The sequence below is a fragment of the Panthera leo genome, chromosome B3 (assembly GCF_018350215.1).
Source record: "Panthera leo isolate Ple1 chromosome B3, P.leo_Ple1_pat1.1, whole genome shotgun sequence".
NCBI lineage: Eukaryota > Metazoa > Chordata > Mammalia > Carnivora > Felidae > Panthera > Panthera leo.
This window is the reverse complement of record NC_056684.1, coordinates 97,120,550-97,142,819: the sequence shown is the minus strand read 5'-3', so window position 1 is coordinate 97,142,819 and position 22,270 is coordinate 97,120,550. Positions and strand designations below refer to the sequence as shown.

Below are 22,270 nucleotides of genomic sequence, written 5' to 3'. Positions count from 1 at the left end.
TGCTTCCTAACCCTGAAACCGTGATTAACAGTTTCTTACATATTTCTTGAAAAAAAAAAAAAATGCATTGTTCTTGCTGCTCAATAACTCATGGAGGATTTAAGTCCATTCACTTTGAGATACTGTAAATTTTATTCTCAGATTCACTCACTTGACACATATTTGACTCTTACGGCATTCCAGACACTGCTTAATTTGTGGAATGAATACAGCCAGACAGATACTCATTAAGGTCGCAGATATTCTAGTCTATTCTATAAGCCCAACAAATGTTTGACTCTACCTAGCCCACACTGAATCCTAAATTGCCCCCCCCCCCACCTGATTTGGAATGCCCTTAGGTAAGAGGAAGCACCTGTCTCCAGTCTCATGGCTCCCTATTGTCACACCTGGATGCCCCTGAGGGCATCTGATTTTGTGATCTCAGGATTAAGTCACCTCTGAGGGGTGTCTGCCAGGAGCATATTTTGTCTACCTTCAGGATGACTTTTACTGAACTGCGATTTGATATGAAACTTACTCTGCTGTGAAAACCAGTACCGGGAACTTTCAGTAGGTCTCAGGACAAGAGAATTCTGTGTCTGTCCCAAGCAACTGTTTATCTTAGGGGAGACTGTGTATCTTCTGAGAAGCTCCCTTTGCTTTAGCTGCTAGGAAGTACAACCAGATGTGTAGCCCACTTTGATAGCAGCAGAGGAATTACTAGCATAAATTTTGGGTGCAGCTCTGGCTTCATCTTCTCTCCCTTGTATTTTGCCCTTGAATTTCCTCATTTACTTTTATCTTTTTATGACATCTCTGCAAGCCATTTTATACTCTTCTTAAAAAATGAGTCAGGATACAAGTAAGTAAATCACAACAGGAAATGAACTGATGTATTTTTTTTTTTTTAATTTTTTTTAACGTTTATTTTTGGGACAGAGAGAGACACAGCATGAACGGGGGAGGGGCAGAGAGAGAGAGGGAGACACAGAATCGGAAGCAAGCTCCAGGCTCTGAGCCATCAGCCCAGAGCCCGACGTGGGGCTCGAACTCGCGGACCGCGAGATCGTGACCTGAGCTGAAGTCGGACGCCTAACTGACTGAGCCACCCAGGCGCCCCTGAACTGATGTATTAATTATGATGGCAAAGACTTCAGCTGTTTCTGCTAACGTTGCCCGATTGACATGCAGAATTGTTTGCGTTCTGAGCACTTTTTGCAGAACTCTTTGACAGTTCCTGACATCACTGTGTTAGAAGTCATGTGTGTACCCGTCTTCCTTAAAAGCTTCTAGCATAGCCTTTGACTTGCAGTTGACGCTCACTGTTGGTTGAGTTGAAATAGTTGGCTCCTTTATCTTCTATGGACTCAGCTGCTGAAAAGTTTTGACATGATTTCCAAACTATAATTTAGTAGTAATAATTGAAGGAATCTTTTCAGCACTGGCTCAAACAGGTTGATGTACATTTATTTTCAAGAGAACAGAAGACAATTTGAAGATACAGTGGAATAATTTGGTCTTCCTGCTATTTAGTTTCGCCTAAGAAGAAATCGCTTAGTAGATTATTTGTGAAATCATACTGTAGACTTAATCACAGAAACTAGTCAAAGTAGATAAGGTTGGGGCGCCTGGGTGATGCAGTCGGTTAAGCGTCCGACTTCAGCTCAGGTCACGATCTCGGGGTCCGTGAGTTCGAGCCCCGCGTCGGGCTCTGGGCTGATGGCTCAGAGCCTGGAGCCTGCTCCCGATTCTGTGTCTCCCTCTCTCTCTGCCCCTCCCCTGTTCATGCTCTCTCTCTGTCTCAAAAATAAATAAACGTTAAAAAAATAAAAAATTTAAAAAAAAACAACAAAGTAGATAAGGTTAACCCTGTTTCCGTATGTACTCTCAAATACAGTTGTTTATTTTAAAACACAGTATTGGTGATGTAGTGGAGAAATAAATACCCATTTTCACACATAGTTGGCCAGAATAAAAAGTGGTAAAAACTTTTATGGAAGGGAATTTGACAGGATTTCTTAACACCTAGACTATATATACCAGCGATTCCATTTTTAGGAATTTATCCTCCAGGTATACTTAGGTTTATGTTTAAAAGTAGGTACTGGTGGGGTGCCTGGGTGGCTCAGTCAGTTAAGCGTCTGACTTTAGCTCAGGTCGTGATCTCACCGTTCGTGAGTTCGAGGCTCACATCAGGCTCTGAGCCTGGAGGCTGCTTCAGATTCTGTGTCTCCCTCTCTCTCCTCCCCTCCCCTGCTCATGCTGTCTCTCTCTCTCAAAAATAAACATTAAGGGGAACCTGGGTGGTTCAGTCGGTTGGGCGTCCGACTTCGGCTCAGGTCATGATCTCGCGGTCCGTGAGTTCGAACCCCGCATCGGGCTCTGGGCTGACAGCTCAGAGCCTGGAGCCTGTTTCGGATTCCGTGTCTCCCTCTCTCTCTGACCCTCCCCTGCTCATGCTCTGTCTCTGTCTCAAAAATAAATAAATGTTTAAAAAAAAAATTAAAAAAATAAAAATTAAAAAAATAAAATAAAAGTAGGTACTGGCACTTTACTGTAGGTTTTGTAATAGCAAAACAAACAGTGTAAACATGTATCCATTTAAATGTGCGTGCTTCTTCAGAACTTTTTGAATTTAAATTCCAAAGCCTTAAAGGAAGGGATTAGGTTAAAAATTATAAATATACTTGTTACTAATTGAAAAAAGGTGTAGAATAGTGCTTATTGTATTCTACCACTTAAGTGTTTTTAAAGCATATACCCTCACAATACATGCTTACATATAATTACATTATCTTTATAAGGACAAATAATTGCTTCTGGGAGCAGAGACGGAGTGTGAGACTGACTGATTTTTCACTGTGTCCCCTTCTAAATTTGGAACAATGTTCATGTAATGACCTATTTTTAAAATGAACTACAATTAAATATTAAGAAATATATAATAAATTTGGTTTCCAAACTATTTAATTTTATGAATTTCTATTTTCAGCAAACTTCAAGGTTTCTGAGATTCTAAGACCATCTGAAGACAGAAAATTCATCAGTTTCTCCTTAATTTTGTATCTATGTAATTTTGATAAGTTACAATAAAATTATGATAAACTCAGAATGTTCTTAAATTTGTATTTTATGGAATTTTGTTATTAAGTTATAATAAACATGGTACACTTTACAAGGTTTTATAGCAAAAATATTTTCTGCATAGTCTTAAGAAACATGTGAAAGTATGTATGAAGATATAATCTGATTATACATTTATGGTTAAAAACTGAAGTTTTGGGGCACCTGGGTGGCCCAGTTGGTTGAGCGTCTGACTTCGGCTCAGGTCATGATCTCGCAGTTTCTGAGTTCAGGCCCCGCTTTGGGCTCTGTGCTGAAAGCTTGGAGCCTGCTTCAGATTCTGTGTCTCCCTCTCTCTCTCGAAAATAAACATTAAAAAAAAATTTTTTTAAAGGTTTAATTATTTATTGTCTAGCCATATACCAATATTCATTTTAAGAAAAGTACAAATATTTATAAAATTTTCTGAACCCTTGTTTTAGTCTAACTTGGGTTTTTATCACCATAAGAGTCCTAATGGTATATTCAGCAATTTTCAAACTGTTTAAATTCCAAGTCACAGAATTTATTCTAATAGTGAAAACCTTTGTGTCAGGATATTACTATGATAATTTCATAATTATCTTCTGGCACTGGAAATTTAAAAACACATAGTCCCCCTAGATTTTACATTTAGAAGACACAGTGTTTATTTTAATACCATCCCCTCACTTACCTTTTAGTTTATGGCATTGCAATAATAGCCTAGAAATGAATCTGAATGACAGGAAGTTGTTAGAGGTACAAAGAATTTCTCAAATGTAAGAGTATCTTAATATTACAAACAGCCTGGAATGGAAGACATTTCTTTGAAAGAAAATTAGCTTTTGGGAGAATAGAGACTGATAAAAAATAAAAATGACATACTGAAAGGAAAATTCCTCAAGGAAATTTAATCTGAACATAGTGATAAGTGAATTAGTAGTTAAGAGTGAAGTGGCAACTTAAGAAGTGGTTTGAAGATGGAAAATTTGGGGAGAGTATTAGTAGAGGCCTGATGTTAGAAGAGCAAGATTTAGCTTTAATTTCAAGAATAACCTAAAGAGGGGTGCCTAGGTGGCTCAGTCAGTTAACTGTCCAACTTCGGCTCAGGTCATGATCCCATGGCCCTTGAGTTCCAGCCCGGCATCGGGCTCCTCGCTGTCAGCACAGAGCTCTCTTCAGATCCCCTGTCTCCCTCTCTGCCCCTCCCCTGCCCACACTCTATTTCTCAAAAAATAAACATTAAAAAAAAAAAAAAAAAAGAATAACCTAGAAAAAGTTAAAGAAGAAATCAAGGCATAAGGTCAAATGCTATATATATATTGCTTGGAAAATGTACAATTTGGGCCTTAAAAGTGGTAGCGAAATAAACACTGTAAGGTTGTTGGTCCAGTTATGAGAACGAGAGCTACCTATGAAAGATGATGGGTCGAAAGTTATAAATGGAAATTGATACAATGTGTTCCCTCATTCATTAACTCCTTCATTTAACAAATAATTGTTTCTATAAAATGAACTTTTTGAGATTTTTACATTTTTTTTTTTTTTTAATGTATGAAATTTATTGTCAAATTGGTTTCCATACAACACCCAGTGCTCATCCCAAAAGGTGCCCTCCTCAATACGAGATTTTTACATTTAATGGCTAGAAAGACAGGGTGCATTTAGGAGTTAGCAAGGTGAAGTGAAATGAAGCAGGGTAGTTAACTATGAGCAGAGAAGTTGCCAAAAACAGGCAACAAGATAGTAACTAGAACTGGGTGGGAATCAGTGTTGTCCAGAAACGTAAAGCAGAAGTCTGAAAGATGGAGCAGTAGAGGAGGAGCACTCAGAGGGTATCCTGGGCTGCTTTGGGAAAAATCAGAGGGTTGTTGTGCTCCCCAACTTGGTACTTACTCAGCTGGAGCATGGCCCACCTCACTGCAGAAATCTGGGTATGAGGCCCTGTCATAGGAAGGTGTGCCTTCGAGCAGGGGCCAGGTAGTTCACAAGACAGGAGTGGGTAAGATTTCTCTTCTATGAGAAAAGCGAACACTTGGTCTCGGGTGGGGAATCCACAGGAAGTGCAGACTGGAGCACGCAGGCCCACCTAAGGGCAGCACCTGCTGTTGTTCTGCCATCAGCCAGTCATGGCCACACAGGAAGCCTAGCCCAGTCTGCCATTTTGGAGAAATCCGTACTGTCAGGAAAAGCATCCCGTGTTTATTCAAGCACAGGTGACTAATTGAAATCACCAAAGTTTGCACCAAAGACGACATGATTACAGACTGGCTTATGCCCATGAATTGCTTTCTCTGTCTTACAAGCACAGAAATTGTAATCTTGTGTTCTATAAAATACACCTATTAAGATGAGTTGGGTCCCAATCATTCAATCACTAAAATCTATTGTGGAATCTGCTGTGTTTTCGTAGAGTGAGGGGGCCACAGGCAGGGTAAAATTAAAATGGAATGTTTCAGTTCTGACCCTGTGCACATTCGTGTGTTTTCCATGTAGCGTAGGCCCCCTCCTACCATATTCAACTAGTAAAGCTCCATTGTTCTTATACTTTGGGCTTTATTTTTAGACAAGCCTGAATAAAAAAGGTGGTTGGGCTTGGAAAGGGGTAGGAAACTGCCACTCTAATTCTTTAATACATTGTTAAATGTTTACCATGCTAGACACTAAGCTAAGTGCTTACTGTGCTATTTAGGCTCCGTTAGGTCACATTACCTTTAATTTGTAAGTGAACAGACAGGAACAGGGAGATTAAATAAGTTGCCAAGGTCACACAGCTGGTAAAGGTCAGAGACAAGTTCACTCCATAGTGTATTGTTTCCCTTCTACTCCCTTACTAAACAGTAATTTTTACTCCACACTTCAGAAGTTATACAAGATCATGTATCTAGAGCTGTGTTTTAAATTGAAGGTTGAGCTCATCAGTGGGTTAAAATAAATAGGTCACAGCAGAATAGAAAATTCTAAGGTGTTAAGTATTGTTGCATGATACTATTGTTTCAATCATGTGCCAGTCAGGAGTTGGCATGTTGTCAGAGCTGTCTCACTTGCTTTAGTGGATATCAGGCCAACACCCTACTCCTCCCAAAAGGACAATCACTAGCCTGATTTCTAGCAGGAAGATTTATCTTGCCAAGCTTTGCCTATTGTACAACGGGATCATATGATATGTATTATTTTGCATCTGGTTTCTTTCACACAACCTTGTTAATAACATTTATCCACATTATTCATTCATGTCCATTGTGTGGATATACACATTTTATTTGTCCATTCTAGTACTGATGAGAATTTGGGTAGTTTCTACTGTTTGTCTATTACGAATATTGCTATTATAAATATGCACATTCTAGTGTATGTCTTTTGATAGAGATATGTTTCTGTTGGATATATACATGGAAGTAGAACTTCCTAGTCATAAGATATACATTACAGTCAACAGAAATTTTCCAAAGTGATTAATCCAAAAGATACTTCCAGCATACTAGAGTGTCAGTTGCTTCACATCCTTGGAGCACAATGATTTTGTTGTGTTCCAGTGCCTAAGCCATCTAAGCAGTAGGTGCAGCAACTGTGCAATAAATATCTGTTCAAAGAATGAATCTGAACTTACATGGCATTTAAAGCTGTGGCCTTGATTAAGATCATCTGTGAAGAGGGACACTTGGATGGCTGTCAGTTAAGTGACCAACTCCTGGTATCAGTTTAGGTCATGATCTCACAGTTCACGAGTTTGAGCCCTGCATCGGGATCCATGCTGACAGTGCAGAGCCTGATTGGGATTCTCTCTCTTTCTGCCGCTCTCTGGCCCATTTCCTCTCAAAAAAAAAAAAAAAAAAAAAAAAAAATCATCTGGAAAGAAATGCAATTTTTTTTAATGTTTATTTATTTTTGAGGGGGGGCGGGGAGATCATGAGCCAGGGAGAGGCAGAGAGAATCCCAAGCAGGCTCCATGCTGTCAGTGCAGAGCCTGACACGGAGATCAATCTCATGAACTGGGAGACAATGACCTGAGCCAAGACCAAGGGTCGGACACTTAACTGACTGAGCCATCCAGGTGTCCCCTAAAAATTCAGTTAGATAACAGGGCTGATGAACAAACTTTGGGTGACTCCTACAGTTAGAGACCCGGCAGGAGAGAATAAGCAGAGGAGGAAAATGGGAGAGCATGAAGTTCTTCAAGAGTAAAGTAGGTTTCAAGGAGGGGGCAGTCAACTGTTTTTGAATGCTGCCAAGAGATTGTAAGATGGGGGCAGAGACTGGGAAAGGAGTTAGATTTTTGGTCATTTCAAACCTGAGGGACTTAAGCATTAAATCATTCACACTGAGACTTCATATAGATAACTGGATATAGGAGTCCGGTGTTTAGAACCTGATATATAAGGCTGGTATTTGTGAGTGTAAATATATTGTGAAGGAGAGAATGTAAATGGAGAAGAGACAGGGTTCCAGCCCAGAGGCATTTCTACTGCAAAGCGGAACAGAGGCAAACATTTACAAAACATGATACAGAGTCAAGTGTCTCACGAGGTAGGAGAGAGACCTGGAAAGTGTGTTGCCACTGAGGTAATGCCAACATTAACTGTGTTAAATGTTGAGGACAGTTTCAACAAAATGAGAACAGAAACTAACAATCACTGGATTTAATAACTACCAATTAATAACTACCTTAGTCAGTAAATATTCTTCTAAAACATCACTTTGAATGACTGCACAGAATCCCATTGTATGGCAGTAGCTAAATCCGCTCACCCAGTCTCATTGTTGGAATTCTTAGATTGTTCCCAAACCTTGAGAATTATGGGTAATGTTGCCTTGACCACACTCTTAGATTTGAAATTGCTAGATGAAAAAAGTATGTATCTTCTCAAGGCTTTTGATATAGCTACCAAACTACTCTCTAGAAAGGTTTTATTAAATTCTATACCACCCCAAGGAAACACAGTAATTGCAAAAACTGCCTTTGCCATTTTGATCAGTGATATATGGGATCTTACAGTTGCATTTTTGTTATTAAGGTCCTGGGGCACCTGGCTGGCTCAGGTGGAGGAGCAGGTGACTCTTGATCTTGGGGTTGTGAGTTCCAGCCCCACCCTGGCTGTGTAGAGATTACAATCAATCAATCAATCAATCAATCAACTTAAACAGTCCTGCATGTTTATTGCTCATTGGTCATATATGAATAGCTTGCACATATCTCTTGCCCCAAATGTGAGTTGTTTATAGGGCAAACTGGTGACATATCCAGAAATCTGAAATGTTGGTGTAAAGTAAAAAAAAAAAAAAAAATGTAGATAAGCTTAAGGGTACCTGGGTGGCTCAGTCTGTTATAGTGGGACTCTTGGTTTCGGCTCAGATCATGATCTCAGGGTTGGTGGGTTCCAGCCCCCCAGTGGGGTCCACGCTGACAGCACAGAGCCTGCTTGGGATTCTCTCCCTCCCTTTCTGCACTTCCCCCACTTGCTCTATCTCTCAAAATAAATAAATAAACTTAAAAAAATGTAGATAAGCTTAAACTGAATTACAGCTTGCCAGTATACTAGCTAAGTGACCTTGGTCAGGTAACTTCTCAGGTCCCATAGTCTTTGTGAAATGGTGATCAGATCTACCTTGAAGTGTTGTGAACAATAACTTACATAAATACTGGAAATTACAACAATTATTATGACAGTTATTCTGCATAAGCAATTGCACCATGGCACGGGAATCTAAAAATGCAGTATGTAGAGTAATTGATTGATTTGAAGAAACTAAGAGGCTATTTGCGGCATTTCCACCATCCCACTCCAATTTCTGCCCCTCCTCCCGGGTGCTGGTAGTGTCACTATGGCAACGACCACGCGCTGCCGCTGCCGTAGGCTCTGTTCTCTGGCGGTTACCGAACTCCGCCACCACCCCACTCTCCGAAGACCAGCGACTGCACCGCGCGTCCCGACCACCTGGTCTCGGGTAAATCTCCCCTGGCTCGAAGGCCAGGAGCCACGGGGCAGGATGGCCAAGGCGGGAGCCTCTTCGTCGCTGGAGGACTTGGACCTGAGCGGAGAAGAGGTCCAGCGGCTCACCTCCGCCTTCCAGGACCCGGAGTTCCGGCGAATGTTCTCCGAGTACGCAGAAGAGCTCACAGACCCCGAGAACCGGCGGCGCTACGAGGAGGAAATCACCGCGCTAGAGCGTGAACGTGGAGTGGATGTGCGGTTCGTACACCCGCAACCTGGCCACGTGCTGCGCACTAGCCTCGACGGGGCGCAGCGCTGCTTCGTGAACGTGTGCAGCAACGCACTGGTGGGCGCGCCCAGCAGCCGACCCGGCCCTGGGGGCGCGGCGACCGGCAGCCAGTGGTCCCTGCCCTACAGCCTGGCTCCCGGCCGCGAGTACGCGGGGGGCCGAGGCACCCGCTACACTGTCTACGACGTAGTCTTCCACCCAGACGCGCTCACGCTAGCCCGGCGCCACGAGCGCTTCCGCCAGATGCTGGACACCACGGCCCTGGAGGCCATCGAGAAGCAGTTCGGCGTGAAGTTAGACCGCAGGAATGCCAAGACTCTGAAGATCGGGTACAAGGGGACTCCGGAGGCCGCCGTCCTGCGCACACCCCTGCCCGGGGGTGTCCCGGCCCGGCCCGAAGGGGAGCCGGAGAGCCCTCTCCCCGATTTCCCCTACCCCTACCGGTGCCCGGCGGTGGCCGGGAACTCTGTGGTCCCCCGGACCCAGGCGCCCTCCCCTCCGGAGGCGGTCCTGCAGCCCGCCCCCACAGAACCTCGCTACAGCGTGGTGCAGCGCCACCACGTGGACCTCCAGGATTACCGCTGTTCCCGGGATTCGGCCCCCAGTCCGGTGCCCCGGGAGCTGGTGGTCACCATCGAGCTGCCGCTGTTGCGCTCGGCCGAGCAGGCGGCGCTGGAGGTGACGGGAAAGCGGCTGTGCCTTGATTCAAGGAAGCCCGACTACCGGCTGCGGCTCTCGCTCCCGTACCCGGTGGACGACAGCCGCGGCAAGGCGCAGTTCAACAAGGCCCGGCGACAGCTGGTGGTCACGCTTCCCGTGGCACTACCCCCAGCGCGCCAGATACCCACGGCGGAGCCGGAAGAGCCCGTCTACACACCCGGAACTGACGGCGCGGCGTGCCCTTCCGCTCGCGAGGGGGAGGCGGGCCCGGCAGGGGGTTGTGCCGGGATTGGCGGCCCGGAACCCAGGCTCCCTGGCGCTGCGGATTTACCGAGCACTAGTGCGGCCGCCGCTGTGGAGGAGCTTGTCTCCCAGCCCGAGGAGCGGGCCTTGGACGAGCAAGCTGTGTGGACCACGGGCATCGAGGAGGAGCCGCCTTCCGTAGCAGGGAGCTCACCTGGGGACGGTGGAGGAGGCTCCCCTTGTACTTCATCTGGGGACCTTGACAGGGGGTCTTCTGCAGGAAGAGGGAGTGCGCGGGGAGATCTCAGTGTTGAGACGCGCGTGATCGGGGAAGGTGTTCCATCTGATCGAGCCATGGGTCGTCCCGGGACGGGCAGCAGGGAACCATTGTGTCCTCCTTTGCAGTGTAATCAGGATGAAGAATCCCTGACTCTGCTAATTCAAGTGCCTCGGATCCAACCGCAAAGCCTTCAAGGGGATGTGAGCCCCTTCCGGTACAAATTGTGCTTCTCCACCCAAGACTTAGTTTATTATTCTTTCTTTTTGCAATTCGCTCCAGAGAATAAATTGAATACCAAAGAACCTGTGGTTAGTGTTTCTTCAAACAATGCAGTGATAGAACTGGCCAAATCTCCAGAATGCCATGGACATTGGAGAGAGTGGTATTACGGTTTAAACAAAGATTCTTTGGAGGTAACAGTTCTTTCTAGATTCTTAATATTTGAAATATTCCGTCCCACTTTTAAAATTTACTATTAAAACTGGCCCTTGAACAACACAAGATGGAACTGCCTGGATCCACTTACAAGCAGATCTTTTTTGAAAAGCTTTAAGTGTATTTTGTTAAGATTTTATTTTCAAGTGATCTCTATACCCCACCTGGGGCTCGAAATCACCACCAGAGATCAACATCAGGCTCCATTGACTGAGCCAGCCAGGTGCCCCTAAATGTATTTTCTTTTATGATTTTATTAATAACATTTTGTTTTCTCTAGTTTACATTATAAGGACATAGTATAAATGCAAAATATGTGTTAATAGACTCTTTATGTTATCAGTAAGGCTTCCAATCTGCAGTAGGCTATTAGTAGTTAAGCGTTAGGGCAGTCAAAAGTTGTAGGTGGAGTTTTCAACCGTGGGATGGGGGGCGCCCCAACACCCCCCACCCCGCCACCCTCGTTGAAGGATTAACTGAATAAATATTGTTAAACTGAACATCAAGATCAGCTACACCTCTTATGGGCGGGTACTCTAGAACTTGGGGCTGAGCATTATCTAGTTTACTCAGGATACAGTTTTCATGAATAGTATGTTCTATTGTAGTTGCTACTACACTTTCAAGGTTATTGAGGTTCTTGAATTTCAGATTCTAACCCTTGAATTTGTTACAAGCTAAAAAAAATTACATGTAACAGATGAATACCTCAATGCAAACCACCAGTTGTTAATTTATGAGTTTAAAAAGTTCCTTAGAACTTCAAATTTTACAGTTTTTTAAAAAAAATTAATAGTACCGAAGTACTAATTCCCAGAAATAAAACTTGTTGCAGAGTATATATTGAAAATTAACTTTCTGGTCTTGGGCTTTAACTTGCCAGAAATTTTCACCTCTTCCTGTTATTTTCCTAGATATTTGCTAATAAGTTATATTTTATGAGGGGCATCTTCTGGGAGAAGTGGTTAATTTGAAACCATCCCAAAATAGTAAATAAGCCAGGACTAGGTAAAATACTTTGTGAGAATATAATATGAAATTGACTGTTTATATCATCAGAAGGGGGACATTTAGGAAAGGGCAGTTTTTTCCTGTAATTGTTTTATTTCTTTACTTATTTTTAAAGTTTATTTAAGTAATCTCTACACCTAACGTGGGCCTTGAACTCACAATCTGAGATCATGAGTCGTATGCCCTTCTGAATGAGCCAGCCAGGTGCCCCTGTAATTGTTTTAATAAATGTAAAAATAACTTAAAACTGGGAAGAAGGCTTTATGGATAAGCAGTTGAGAGAATACTAAAGAATATATTTTAATCTAATTTTCTAGAAAGCTAACATTATTTTAGCAAGGAAATTAGACCAAAATGGGATTAGGGCAACTGTGTGTTACATCTTTGATGCCTGAAATAGATTTATAATTACTTCATTAGTCATCACATTTGCTAAGGCTGATGGAACCATAATACTCAATTATTCTTCTTTACACTTCACTGGACTAGGCTCTAAGTATTAAAGTAAAATTATTTTAAAATCACAAGAGTAATAGGTGGGTAGACATAGAAAATATAGTGATTAAATTATATGCATTATATGGAAATAATTATAAAGAGACTGGATTGTGATGGTCAAGGTCAGAATTGTTACTTTACACATAAGTACAATATTATTTATAAAAGCCTTAAATATCCACTGGAAATTTTCCTAGAGATACAGGACCACTAAATTGAATATATTTTATTAGAGTAAAATCAGCCATTAGAATAAGGCAAGCTTATGCAAATCCTCTATATTTTAATCATAACCATTTCCATTATAAATATTACTTTCCCTTGGGTCTACTAAAGACTAAAGTATTTGGTGTATTTTTGTGCAATGAATGTGTTTTTCCAGAGACAGGAACCTTAGAAATGCTTTTAATTGGGGAATGTTTCTATCATCAGTTATTCTGGAACTTAAAATAATAGGAATGAAATTACTCCAAATTTTTGGGTAAGATTTTTCTGTACCCAAGGTTCACTTTGGTAGGCGTTCACAAGTGTAGATACTGTATAAAATAAGGGAACTTGAAACTTGTCTCTTTCTGATTTTGCCCTCCTATTTGGACCAAATAATGAACTGTGTTTATTTGGAAATTTGTTTTTATGTAAGTATTTTATTTCAGGCAACAATAAACTGATTTTATGAATTTTAAATATGGTTATCTCTTCAACACACTAACTATATACCTATATTCATTTCACATGAATATGCACAAACTGCTTTGTGTTTGAGAGTCTGGTAAAAGTGATTTATGCATTTCCTAATAGTAGTTTGGAAATCTTTCCTATGTCTCTTGAAATCTATTTCATTCTTATAAATAGCTATATGCTAGTATCACGCTGGATTATCTCAATGTGTAAAATTAGAATCTACTTCTCAAGTAAAATATTATATTTGGCTGTTACCAGGCCAAGAACTAAAACGCAAACTGGTCACACAAAATTTGAATAAATCCTGTCATGTATTTTTCTTAGCTGACTCATTAGGAAGTATTCTAAAATTAAATTACATTTTATAGCTGTGACTGCATTTAGACCTAGTGGTGATGTTATTCTTATACAATATTGAGAAAAAAGAAAGAAAAATATCATTTATAAGTAAGATTATCTCAGATTGTTAACAGAGACTTAGAAAAGGAACTAGGATTTTTTAAAGACTTTTAGCGCCTTTGCCGTTATATGTATATACTTTTGCTACTCTTAACTACTCAATACTGTTTTCTTCTGCCAAAACAGCATGGGAGTAACATTAAACATTTAAAAGTATAATCCTGAACTGTGTTAAGAACTTTTACGAGCTGTTCTTAGATCAAATGTGTCAAGAATGACTTATGAGGCAGAATTTTTTTTCTCTTATTTTAGGAAAAGCTGTTTGTCAATGAAGAAAATGTTAATGAGGTACTTGAAGAGGTCCTGAGCTCTCCATTTAAACAGACAATGTCCTTAACCCCACCATTAATTGAAGTTCTTCAGGTTACTGATAGTAAGATTCAGATTCATGCAAAGGTAAGGATTTGGTGGACTTTGTAGAGTAGTGATTTAGGACCAGGTTAAAGCCTGACCAATATCTTAATTTTTGATTTCTTGATGTCATAACTTTAAATCAAATGTACATAGTATCTGGGAAGACTTAGGAGTAAAGACCTCTTTGTATGTATTTTACTGTGTGCCATGCACTTTGTGATTTATTTTCACACAGATCTCATTTCATCCCAAAGTAACTCTCCATTGAGGAATAGAGTGAGACTAACATTTAGGAAGTTTGAGTACCAGTCCAGGGACAAACAAGTCTTTTTGACTCTCAAACCGTGGGAAGGAGCTGTGTCATTCTGTTTGTTCATTATTTCTAGTTGAACCATAAGTTTGGTTATTTTGTAAAATTAATTAGTTAATTAATTATATTTTAGAAAGGGAGAGAGAGAGCGAGCATGGGGGAGAGGGGCAAGGGAGAAAGCATCTTTTTTTTAAGTTTATTTATTTTGAGAGAGATTGCATGCACATGCCTGCACAGTTGGGGGAGGGGCAGAGAGAGAGAGGAAGAGCGGGAATCCCAAGCGGGCACCACACTGTCAGTGTAGAGCCCAATGCGAGGCTTGATCTCACAAACTGTGAGATCGTGACCTAAGCCCAAATCAAGAGTTGGATGCTCAACCGACTGAGCCACCCAGCTGCCCTGGGAGAGACACTCTTAAGCAGGCTGTCTGCTCAGGGTGGAGCCCGATGTGTGGCTTTATCCCATGACCCTAGGCTGTGGAATCATGACCTGAGCCCACGTTTAACCCACTGAGCCACCCACCTACCCCTAGTTTGGTTATTTTTAGTCTTCAATATTGGACACAGAGATAATTTAGTAACTAGCACAGTTGATTTATATATGAATGTGGGGAGGGAGTGGATCTAAAGAATCACAGAAATTCAAGAAAACTCAAGAAATTCAAGAATGACCTTATTAGAAAGACTACTAAAGGGTTGGTAGGCCAGGATTATTTTATCTTGAAGGAGATGAGGAGTCACTGGAAGGAATTAATCAAGAATTAATGCCAGGTTTGCATTGTCTGCATTATTAAAAAATAACTGGCAGCATTTGGAAGATGACTTTGAGGGGGAAGCCTGGAAATCCACAGTTCTGCAAGGGTTGTTCCCTCACAATTAAAAAAAAAAATCTATACCCAGAGAGTACTACAATTTAATTTTCTATTTGTTTCAAAGAATTCTTAATTTATTGTTTCTCTTGACCTAGTTGCAAGAATGTAGTAACTCTGAGCAGCTTCATGAAAAGGAAGAAAAAGTCAATGAAGGAAGTCCTGTAACTGAAAAAGAAAATATAGAACATCCTACCGCCTCAACAACTGATTCTGATTCATCTGTGGCAGTTAAAGTACTAGAAACAGACGGTTGTGGTTCAGTTGTATGCTTGCAACAAGAGTCTCTTGATGTTTCTCACATGCTATTTGGAAAGTCTCAGCAACCTGAGTCAAAAATGGAACCTGAATTTATAAAAGAAAAAAGTCCCGTTTACTCAAATGAGGAAAAAGATAATTTAAAAGAACCAGTGATAACAGAAGAGAAAGAATTACATGGAGACCATCAATCATTACTAAACGAAACAACAGTTCACAATTTACCTGGTCTTGACAACATAAAAGAAACCAATATGCAGGATGGTAGTGTGCAGTTTATTAAAGATCATGTGACTCAATGTGCATTCAGTTTTCATAATTCTTTGCTGTATGACTTGGATTAATTCTATATAATTTTAGAATTTAAAAGTTAAGAGTAAAGTTTTTTGGACTTAGATTATTTTTCTGTTAACTATTATTGTAAAACAAAGTACTTAAGAAAGTATAAAATTAAAATTTTCAATTTTGATTCTAATGGGGAAACTGGCGATATTTTTTGCATGTATAATTTATACAGAGTTTCCTTAATTATGGTGATTTTTGTGATTCCTCTGATGTGTACTTTTTCTAATGGAGGGTTATTAAACATATAGTTTTAATACAACCTGTATATATTTGCTTCTGTTTGTTTTTGGCTTCTTTTCTTTACCATAACTTTAATAAAGTTTTAAAGTAAATATTCACTAAGTTGTGTCTGTTACAAAAATTCTCAAGAATGCAATTAACTGGAAATTAATCAGTATGTGTGTGTGGTGGGATAGAATCTCAAAACTATGCGTTTATAAGTTTCACTAAATAGAACATATTTATGTTTGAAACAGAGATTCTTAGAAGTTTACCAACCAATATTAACGACCCAAACAATTACAATACAAATACACTGAATGAAATTTAGTATTTTTGCTTCAACTCTGTATTTCACTCTTCTCATGTCTGTCACACACAAAATACAGGTTATATAGTGATACTTTTGAAAATTGAACTTCTTAAAAGATGTTTTTGGAAGTTACTATTGGAGTATTAAGACATTTCTTGGTCTTACAGAATACATTTATGAATATTTTTAAAAGCTTTTAAGTAATCCCTACACCCAAACGTGGGGCTTGAATTGATAACCCCGATATTGAGAGTCACATACTCCAACTGATGCAGCCAGCCAGCCAGCCTACATTTACTAATATTAGAACAATAAAAAATCTGGGAATTTGTTCCCATAGGAAAACTGTCTTTGCTGTATTACATGGAAACAAAACAGCCAGTCACGTTTCTAGTTAGTTTTTCTTGCAATATCTAAAAAAGGGTAGCAGATAATGTATCTTAAATTATTAGTTTTGTGGAATAATATTTTTATTGGAGGCCAGGAGAAAATCCGAATAAATTTTTTCTCACAAAAATTTTTAATACAGCATGAATGTAGAAAGGAAAGTATTTGTTGATCTAATTGCTGACACCAAGGCCATGATGATTTATCTATGTGTTTCAAAAAAAGATACTAATTCAAAGGTCTGGCCCTACCTTAGTCCTGGAAATTACCTAATCTCTTTAGTCCTTTGAACTGGGGAAAGTCAGATCAGAGCACCAAAAGGTAGTACAAAACCTGGCAATTCATCCTGATTTATATTTATAACCCCTCTAAAATCTGGAACCAGATTGGGCTATGAGGGTAATATAAAGGTAGCACATAAAATAAGAGAACTATTTGCTCCACCTAAAATGACCATATGCATTTTTCCACCATAATGACTCTTAATTTGATGAAATCATTTCAAAACTGTCCATTTAATACATAATTTCCCTGGGGTTGAAATGATGTCATATCTACACAAATTAATCTTTGAGTAATTTCTGGTTGAATGCAATTATATACTGTTAAGAGAAACTTCCACATTAAATATAGAATAAATTTTAAGCCTGTTTCCTATTATTGTGTGTGCCTTTTTAAAAAGTATGATTTCAGTTAAAATAAAGCCAGCACTAGAACATGTTTCACTGTAGCATGACTGAACTTTCTATCATTGCTGGTTCTCGAAAACAATTTAGGCTGTATTTCACTTACAAGGCAGCTTTTTATTGTTCATTAGCTATGCTTGGCTAATTTGAAAGCCAGTTTCTTCCAAAGGGAATGCATTGTCAAGAGTGGGGTTTTCTTTAATTCAAATTCAGTTGTATGATGTACAAAGGGTTCATATGAAGATACAATGCAAACTATAAAACTTCTAGAATGCCTTTACTGAATTTTGGTATAAAGAGTAAACAAAATTTCTTCTACAAAATGATTAGGAACTTTTTATGCAAAAATGAGTTATTTTATTTTGGCAGCACTAAAAGAAAAAAAAAACCCACTGTATTTCTACATTGAGGTGAAAACAGTGTTTCAACTTTCTTATCAAATACATTCCAAAAGAAAGTGTGTTCTATGAAGGTTCCAAAGCACAGGCAAATCTTAACACAATAATACAGGAATCTGTAATACTGAAAATGTCTGTTCTGATAGGGTGTTTAACAAACATAACTTTTGAATTATAAAACCAGCGAAGCAAACCCTTCCTAGTAACCGTGTCGAGTGAAATTGGGCTTGCTCCATTAATACTCTAATGATTCTATTGTAATACTTTTTACTGTTATGACAATTTTAAATAAAGTTTGCTGTACTTAAAATAAGTTTTGAAAGTGGAAAAGTGTACAAAGTTCCAGATAAAAAGATTAAGAGATGCAATTTAAATAAAATTTCTCCTCTTTTCTTTTACCGGTTAACAATGATTACCTTTAGCTGATACAGATTGAACTTTAAAACCCAACTCCTGAAATGAAAACTTCTGTTTAAATTTTTGTCAGACATAGAAGGAAAAGATTACTATATTTGGACATCTTTTACAAGAATTGTTTTTTTGTTTTTTGTTTTTTTTGTATTAAAGCAGAAACCAGTTCCTAAACCCTTTTTATTCAATTGTTTATCCTGTTTGGACAAATATCAAAAATAGAAGACTGTCACTTTTGCTTTTGTAATTGTGATTTTTCACTGCAGTCTTCTATAACTTTTACAGAGTTCATGGTCCCTAATATCTCCCCACCCTCCATTTTTCCTAGGTGGGGAAATGGCTGCCACAAACTTCTCACTGATAGTTAGAGTGTCTGGAAACAAGTACTGTTTGTTATTATTTAAGAGTGACTCAATTTGGGCACTCTGGGTGGATGGTCTACAGGTTTTCTTGTGGTGCATACCACAGTCTCCAGCATGAAATATCCTAGGAACTTGAGGAACCAGCACTTTCCAGAATTTTGGAAGACAGGATACAGTTAAATATTGAAGAGTCCAGTCCCAGTTATAATCATCGTAAGTACAGAAAGTGTCCGTGCACTCAATCAACTTCTGATACGCATCCCGGGTCAAGGCTAGACCCATATTGTGCTCTGTGGATTTCCAAGTTTTCACGTCTACCTTGTCAGCAATGCCATGGAAACTGCGACTGGCCGTATACGTCCCCAGGGAGAGAACATCACACTCAGGACACTCTTGCTGCTTTAACTTCCACATCTTTTTGAAGACATGGTAAAAGTCTGGGGCTAAGTAGTGATCCTCTTCTAGGAAAAGTATGAGGCCAGCATAGTCTCGAAGAACTTTGACCCTTTCCCATACAAAATGCAGCTTCCACCACCAATGGTGTTTGGTTTGGGAGAACTTGGCCTCTCTATAATGGCCAAAGGAGTCGGGATACTCAGCATTAATGCATCCCATCTTCAAAGCTGCATTCTTCTCCAGGTCTCGGGGGCAATCTCTGGGGTCGCTGCCTGGAAACTCGTTGGGGTACAACTGAATGCTGAAAGGAAAGAACACCTGCAGAACCGGACAGAAATCCACCCCAGCGATCAGTTGATTGATTTCTGTCGACCAGAAGTCATGGCTAAAGATGACGAGGACGCTGTCGATGCCCTGGGCTTTCCGGAGGGAGTCCAGCAGCAGTCTGAGGTAATCGGGCCGGTTATGCACCTGGACCACCAGCACCAGCTCTCGAGGGGTCCAGGAGCCGGCCTTATCTACATTCCTCAGCGTCTGGTCGAAGTTCAGCTGGTACACCAGGGACCTGTACCGCAGCGTCAGGTTGTCCGCCTCGGGCTGCGGGGCCGCGGGGACCAGCGGAGCCGCCGACTCGTTGGAGACCCGGCGGATGCCCACGGACACAGCCGAATGGTCCCCGCCCCGGCCGCCCGCACCTCTCGCGGGCTCGGCGTCCAGCAGCGGCGGGGCGAGGGCCTCGTTTTTCCTTTGTCGCCCATTGCTGCTCCAGAGGACGAAGCCGCAGGCGGCCACCACGAGCGTCAGGATCAGCACCTTCCGCTTGTAGATGCGGAACCTCATGGTCTCCAGGGCCGGGAGCGCTGGCGGGCGGGCGCGAAAAGGAGCTAGCGGCTTCTGCACAGAAGGGGCGGGCGGGTGGCGGCCGTCGCCTTGGCCTGAGGCAGTCGGAACTGGACCCCGCGGCTGCCCTAGCTAACTCATCCCGGGCCCCGGGGGTCCTGGGGCCCGAAGGGTCTCAGCTCCCCCGCGCCGCCCGGGCTCCACACATCCTCGCCTGGCAGCTGCAGCTCGGGCAGCGGCCCCGCGGCTAGGAGCCGCGGCTCGGCATCGCCTCGGTCCTCTCCATTCAGCAAGGGTCCCGGAAGAAGCCCCGCAGCGGCCCCACCGCACTCCCGCTTGGTTACCTGCGCCTCCAGCGGCCCTGCGTCCTCTGCGCTCTCATCCTTACACGGGCCCTACACCGCCAAGACCGAGCGACGCAGCCTCGCCCCACTCCGGCGGCGACCGTTCTGACAACCCGCGACTGGCCCGCGGAGCGCCGCGGCCCTCCGGCCCACACCCCTCCGGCCCGCCCCTTGGGCCCCTGGTTGGAGCTTCCCGGACGCGTCCGGGGACGCCAGGCCGCCGCTGCCTGCTGCCTATTGGCCTTTAGTACTGTCGCTCACGCACAGTTCCTGCTTCCGCCTCGTTCCTCCCTTTCCTGTTAGGCGCGAGCGAGGCGAGGCGAGGCGAGGCCAGGCGAGGATCGCGGACGCTGAATTTGCCGGTGAGCTAAGACGGTAGTGTAGCGTCTCAGCAGGAGCCTCCAGTGCTGGGAACCCGGGGATGGACGAGGCCCTTGTGGGAACTGGAGGGCGAGACCCGCTGCCTGGTTTGCTAGAGCTAAAGAACTGGCTTCTCCCTTTGGAAAGGGGCTCAGGAATGGCGGCTAGTGGGCCGGGAGGCACATATTAAGGACACGTCAGCCTTCACGGCTGCTCTGACGGGTGGCTGTGCTTCTGAGAGGAAAAGTGAAACCAGACTGATTTGGTTCCCGGAGAAGGAGCGTAGGCGGGCCGTAGCCACTGTATCGCGCGCTGAACCGGGAATGCCCGGGCGCTAGAACGTGGGGGAAGAGGGTGCGAGGAAGAGCCCGAGGCTCTAGCTTTGGCCTTCTCTGAGAAAGAAAATTAGATAGACACCACTTCTTTTCTTTTGGGGTAGCCACAGTAAATTAAACTCCAAAGGAACTCGCTTTGTACGGGGAAACTGGCTCCTGAGCCCCCTGTGCTGCTGCATTGCATGCTAATTTTTATTGAGTCTCATTCTATACATGCTCTAATAATTTAAGCATTCCAAAAGGTGTGCACTTTTCTGTGTAATTTATTCTTATATGAAATGAGTACTTGGTGGGTCTATACCTTAGTGATACATGTAATGCTGTAATGTTTTCCTGAATTTTTAAAACGTTTTATTCAAAAATGTTTGTCTGCCACTGTAATTTTAAATGTTTTACCAGTTTGCATCGTGCTGACAGCCCTGCTGCAAAGATGGTCAATGTTCCGAAAACCCGAAGGACTTTCTGTAAGAAGTGTGGAAAGCATCAGCCTCACAAAGTGACCCAGTATAAGAAGGGCAAGGATTCCCTGTATGCCCAGGGAAAGAGGCGCTACGATCGGAAGCAGAGTGGCTATGGTGGGCAGACGAAGCCAATTTTCCGGAAGAAAGCTAAAACCACAAAGAAGATTGTGCTGAGGCTTGAATGTGTCGAACCTAACTGCAGGTCCAAGAGGATGCTGGCCATTAAAAGATGCAAGCATTTTGAACTGGGAGGAGATAAGAAGAGAAAGGGCCAAGTGATCCAGTTCTAAGCTTTGGGATTCTTCTTTTCCTTGATGCTTGTAGCAACGTTATCTGTATGAAAATAAATGCAGTAATATTTTTGCCCAAATATTCTGTGTTTTTTGAAATACAAATAGAATGACATATTTAATGTGATTCAAAATTAAGGAAATAACAGCAAATTTGTTGAACTAAGATATATCCTCTTCTCAAATTTATTTTAGTTTCATAAGAATTGGAATATTGTTTATGCGTCACACACACACATATATAAAAAGACAGTACCACCTCCAACTTTACAACAAGGTTATGGAACTCTATCAGGGAAAAAAACTCAGACCTTCTTTACCTTTTCTGGTTAATTTCAAATATGTTAGGCAAATTCATAATCATGATTGAAGAGCTCCTGGGAAAAGTCAAATCAGATTTTCAAGAAAAGTAAATGAAGAGGCTAAATTAAGCCTGTGTATAGCAAACTCAGTGGGGCAGAGTATCAAAGATGAGGGATAAAAAGAGCCGACTTTTTGCAAATTAGTGTCCAGTAAGGACCACTAGTCATATAGATATTTAAATTAAAAAGCAGTTCCTCAGTTAACACTAGCAGCTACATTTAGTGCTCAATAGCCACATGTGCTGAGTGACTACTCTATTGGACAACAAAGATACAGAACATTTCCATTACGGTTTTTTTGGATGGTGGTTTTTAGACCGGTCCTGAATGTAAGGCAGGAATTAAAAACTGACTTCTAACTGCAAAATGTTCTGAAGCTAGTGAAGAACCATGAGTCCATAATAGCATGGACTGCT

At 41.8% G+C, this 22,270-nt stretch overlaps 4 protein-coding genes across 6 annotated transcripts in view; 3 read left to right on the top strand and 1 right to left on the bottom strand.

The window, feature by feature from the left end:
* POLE2 (DNA polymerase epsilon 2, accessory subunit) overlaps positions 1-3,094 on the top strand; it is a 31,307-nt gene extending 28,213 nt beyond the window's left edge. For all 3 annotated transcript variants that reach the window (XM_042943105.1, XM_042943106.1, XM_042943104.1), the window contains exon 19: positions 2,975-3,094. In XM_042943105.1, the coding sequence (XP_042799039.1) occupies positions 2,975-2,993 (19 nt within the window). In that variant the 3' untranslated portion in view covers positions 2,994-3,094. The remainder of the gene's footprint in view (positions 1-2,974) is intronic.
* Positions 3,095-8,948: 5,854 nt separating this feature from the next.
* Positions 8,949-15,973, top strand: DNAAF2 (dynein axonemal assembly factor 2). The gene is made up of 3 exons (XM_042943097.1): positions 8,949-10,884; positions 13,808-13,951; positions 15,186-15,973. Exons 1-3 carry the CDS (start codon positions 9,055-9,057, stop codon positions 15,687-15,689), a joined length of 2,478 nt encoding a protein of 825 aa, XP_042799031.1. The 5' UTR covers positions 8,949-9,054; the 3' UTR covers positions 15,690-15,973.
* A 267-nt stretch (positions 15,974-16,240) lies between these two features.
* Positions 16,241-20,201, bottom strand: MGAT2 (alpha-1,6-mannosyl-glycoprotein 2-beta-N-acetylglucosaminyltransferase). Its single transcript, XM_042943098.1, has 2 exons — positions 20,047-20,201; positions 16,241-19,756 (listed from the first exon to the last, which is right to left on the bottom strand). Exon 2 carries the CDS (start codon positions 19,700-19,702, stop codon positions 18,362-18,364), a length of 1,341 nt encoding a protein of 446 aa, XP_042799032.1. The 5' UTR covers positions 19,703-19,756; positions 20,047-20,201; the 3' UTR covers positions 16,241-18,361.
* Positions 20,202-20,320: 119 nt separating this feature from the next.
* RPL36AL (ribosomal protein L36a like) lies at positions 20,321-21,567 on the top strand. Its single transcript, XM_042943099.1, has 2 exons — positions 20,321-20,408; positions 21,141-21,567. The coding sequence occupies exon 2, from the start codon at positions 21,172-21,174 to the stop codon at positions 21,490-21,492; it is 321 nt and encodes a 106-aa protein (XP_042799033.1). The 5' UTR covers positions 20,321-20,408; positions 21,141-21,171; the 3' UTR covers positions 21,493-21,567.
* The last annotated feature ends 703 nt before the right edge of the window (positions 21,568-22,270 follow it).